Below are 4,655 nucleotides of genomic sequence, written 5' to 3'. Positions count from 1 at the left end.
AAGGAAATTTGCATGTCTGACAGGTGGTATGATGCGACCATCTTAGTTGCTGATAACTTTATCTTGACAAGTGTGCAATTTTTAGCACCTCCAAATATCAACTTCTCATTCAATTTTCTCTTGAATTTTAAACATAATCAATAATTTTGGAACATAGTCTTAACAAATAATCCTGAACTTGAATTGTAAGTTAAAAATTGTTGAGAAACTGATAAAATTGAAAAAGCCTTTAGCAAAAAATGTCTGAGTGAACAAATCAAGGGGAATTGTGGGTAGCCTCACTTACTGTGTGGTACGGTCTACGTCCGAACAGGTACACGTAAAGGTAGTGAGCGAGTGTCTCCTGTTGACATGGCAACGAAATATATGTGAACAAACAAATCACCGCCTCTCTTCGCTCCGTACGACGCACAGGCATGATGTGAGCTGGGTAGTTTTGGCAGTGTAGAGTTTATGCTGTGAGTTTATGCTACGTGCCGACGTTCTCACACGTACACTATCACCAACGTGTGAAACAGACTTGTCCGGACTGCAAATTAAATGCCCGTTCTTGTCAAAAAATAAACAAAAATCATACATTCGTTCGATGTGGAGGGCTTTCTGCCTTCGAAAAAACACACTCGTGTCACGATAAAATGAAAACTTCTGTAGGAGTCTGCTATGTTTTGACAGATTCGGCGTTTCTGGTGTCCATCGCTGTAATGACGCAACTCATTATCTATCTGCACTGAGTTCTCTTAGAAAAAATAAGGATCAGGTTTTTGTCGTTTTGTATTTACACTACTGATTTCATAATGAGCACGCTTTGTGAAATAGACTTTCAATTAATTTGCAAATATTCAGTTATCGCAGGTATATTGCACTCAAGGGTCAATAGGGCACGCCGAAAACTGTAATTGAAGGATTAGTTTGTGGCTTGTGATAATGCATTTATTTGCAATTATGATCCCCTGCCTTCGTTAAGTAACACACTGAACCCCCTCATCCCGAGTGAGCATTTCAAAAAACATGTTGACCCTTATCGCTGTAGTAAAAAAACAGGATGACACCCGTGGATCCAACTTCCTCAAGCCGAAGAAAATGACCAATCCCTCACCTTACTACCCGAAATAGAGTATTGCATACAATTCTGGTAAATCAATCAAATTAGGAGGCATCTTTCTCGATACATTCAGCGGAATAAAAAGCCTATTTCGACCTCATTTACAATTTAAAGTTACAGTGACGGTTGAGATGCAATTGACAGCAATATACAAGAGACATTCCAAATAATGTGCAAAACACAATAAGCGTTGCCGATCGCGTCTGGCTCTTCATCACGTTGATGAATGGTATTTAAACCTTTAAATTTGACCCTGACTTTACCAGAGTTTTCCTGAATATTTCAAACAGCGTCAACGATAGTCTGTTTCAGTAACGTTTGAAGAATCACTATAATTCAGCTAGTGTCTTATTTAATTCATAATTTCTCTTTCAGCCTTTCGTTGGCCAAGTCTTCCTCGGAGCACATAATGTACCATGTAACAAGATGTGCGCTAATTTGTGGATAGATAGATGCTACTTGGACGTCACTGATGACTGTAAGAGTTTTCATGCTATACATTAGAACCTTACTTTGCCGTTCAAATGAGACACACGTTTAGTATAATGACAACAACGTTTTGACACAATATGAACATCAAAACATTTATATCAATTCTCTGTCACATTGTTACATCTTAATACATTTTCAAGTTTACAAATATAAAACTTTTCTGGCGATATATGGCTGCAGACATAAAATCAATTCAAAGGTATGTCGCTTATTTAGGTGATCAATCATCAAGTATTCATAACTTATGCGAATAAAGTTATTTTCCATTAACGTACATTACAATGTTCCATTTTGTAATGAGAATCCATCCCTATATTAATCGCTCACTAGGTCGCTTCTCCATATATATCGTGGTAGACGGTTTGCCGCTTCAAAATGTTGTGCGGCTTTTCGCCGGCACCGTCCCATTGAATACAATCTCCTTCACCTGTGAAGAATTGAACAGCGAACACGCGACAACGATCTATGGAGGGCGTCTACTATCATATGAGGTAAATGGCATGTATCGTTGCGTGAAACTGTTTACACATAATATGGAATATGACAATGAAATTAGGTCCTACACGTTGAAGACGATCAGATAAGTTTTTAATTTCTTTTCGTCTTTTTAGATAACAAGAGCATTCTGCTATTTAGCAACAATCTTTTAACGTCAGTTTCTATATGAAAGAGTGGCTGGTATTTTTGCAATTTCACAAAACGTAATGTTAGGACATGTACAGGGCCATAGTAAACACCTATTGCCTGGTCATGAGGGCTATAGCGCCCGTCTATTACCCCGAGGGGCCGTGTGTTACCAGAAACACATCGCTATTCCCCGAGGCCGTAGGCCGAGGGGTATGGCGATGTTTCTGGTAACACACGGCCACGAGGGTTAATAGACGAGCGCTATAGCCCGAATAAAGACCAGGCTATAGGTGTTTTATAACACACCACTTGCTCATGTTGTATTGTTATAGTTTTTATTGTGTTTTGATATTTTGTACCGCAACAATCCATTGTGACAAGTTTACAGGGCGATGTTTCAGTTGTACGTGGTACCACTTTCTTTCAAAGAATATCCTAAGCATACCTAGCGACATCCCTAGTTGCACTTTAATCTTTTCCGTCGATGAGCTGTTCAAGCTCCTACATACGCTGTTGGAATGTTGGAAAATGTTGGAATATCTGTTTTAGAGAATGTGTCGTCACCTATCCCGAAAGCACATCGCATTCTACTCACCCGCCGTTGTTGCAAAGCTGCAGACGACACTACGGTCACGTGACCGGGACTTTCCCAAATTTGGTCAAAACTATTTCCCTAGGGAAATAACTTTTCAAAAAATACCCTCTGACGTCATTTTTTTCGATCCGGTGGGGACTAGACGTATCTATTTTCTCGTCACGTGACGTGTTCTGGCGAATGGCGACACGCAATGAGCATGCGGCGTGTTATAATTACAGCTAGATAGCCCGACCTTTAAACTTTTCACCTATACCCCATGCAGAATCATTCCATGCGTTACTCTCGCTATTTACCGAATGGTTAGGAGCTGTATTACCTTTTGAATTACTCTCTCTCTCTCTCTCTCTCTCTCTCTCTCTCTCTCTCTCTCTTTCTCTCTGAACGTGTCTTTAATTGATCATTAAGTCGCTAGATAGCTTAGCGACACATCTACAAAGAAACCGATGGTTTTTGTCAAACCAAAACAGTCACTTTGTTCGATTGGATTTCTCAGATGAATTTTCCCGACGGTTTGTTCTACAAGAAGAAACTGTTACGTGTGATATGTGGCTACCCGGTAGGAATTATAGATTCGACACTACGGGGAGATTTAGGATGCTTGGTAAGTTGAAGAACGCAGACAGTCAGGAAAGCTTAATTAAATTTTGTTTGCAATTTGGAATGACGATTAAAAGGGTGCAAAAAGCATTTCAAACGATGTTCAGTAGTATTATGGCTGACACAGAAATTTTGAAAACGTGTTTTCATCAATAAACAGATCTACAGGTCTGACTTTTTGGCGCCTCATTTTCGAGAAGTCGGGTGTTGTCGCTCTATACACAGTTAGAACTAGATTCGAGATTGCGTGACATTTTGAATAGAGGATCTCACTTTCAGTATTCAGTTTACTATCACTGAATCATCTTTACGTTTGAATTCTGGGACGGGTTGTTATTTTCTTTATTCAAGGATGTCCGGATGGTTACTTCGGCATGGATTGTTCAGAGGTCTGCATCTGCAAAAATGGAGCAACCTGTCATGCGCTAAGAGGCTCCTGTAAGTGCGCTCCTGGTTGGCGGGGACCTGCGTGCGATATTCGTGAGTACAATTTCGAGGATAGAATGTGAGAAGCGATCAATATTCTGTTCTCAGAAACGAATTTGCAGTTTTGCTCTATTACGAAGCCCTATCTTAATTAAAATCCTGCTCATTGCTTTCAATTTTTGATAATAGAATTTTCGTATTGAAGTAACACAGAATACTGACAGTATCGATATATTCCGCTCATTTGCTTTCCGAATCCTTGCTTTTAGGCCAATATTACTCAGTGGTAGTCATTATCTTGTCATGACAATTTCTTCACTTCAAAGTCCTGAAGAAATACTCAACATGTAACAGAACATAACCCCGCTTCCCTGTGTTAATGTCGGAGCAATGTCTATCTGTCTGTCTGTCTATCTGTCTCTCCGTCTGACCGTCCGCCCATCCGTCTGTGAACGTAAATTTTCAAAACCACTAATCAGATTAAAGATAAATTTAGTACAAATATCAACTTTGAAAATTGTGACATCTGATTCGTTTTTGCTTGGCATAATAAATGATTTCAGCAAAATAGGCGATATCTCAATAACCACCTTGGAATTAAATACACCCGTAGCCACTTAACTGTTGATTAGGCTTCCTTGATGAAGTTAGAAATTCTATTAATAAGAAGGCTAAACCAGCTTCACTAAGGGTTGGAAATGAGACCTAACGATTGACACACTGTGCTGACGATTGAGACAATATACCACTTCAATTTATTAAAGCCTCTAAACGATAATTGGTTTATTGAAGCACACGTTTTTATGAGATCAC

General features: G+C 39.4%; 1 protein-coding gene across 1 annotated transcript in view; it reads left to right on the top strand.

Moving 5' to 3' along the window:
* Positions 1-3,235: 3,235 nt before the first annotated feature.
* Positions 3,236-4,655, top strand: part of LOC139141333 (uncharacterized) — a 25,620-nt gene continuing 24,200 nt past the window's right edge. The window contains exons 1-2 of the mRNA XM_070710964.1: positions 3,236-3,420; positions 3,768-3,896. Coding sequence (XP_070567065.1) covers positions 3,363-3,420; positions 3,768-3,896 — 187 coding nt within the window. The 5' untranslated portion in view covers positions 3,236-3,362. The remainder of the gene's footprint in view (positions 3,421-3,767; positions 3,897-4,655) is intronic.

The sequence above is a fragment of the Ptychodera flava genome, chromosome 9, assembly GCF_041260155.1.
Source record: "Ptychodera flava strain L36383 chromosome 9, AS_Pfla_20210202, whole genome shotgun sequence".
NCBI lineage: Eukaryota > Metazoa > Hemichordata > Enteropneusta > Ptychoderidae > Ptychodera > Ptychodera flava.
This window is presented reverse-complemented; position numbering and strand designations above follow the sequence as displayed.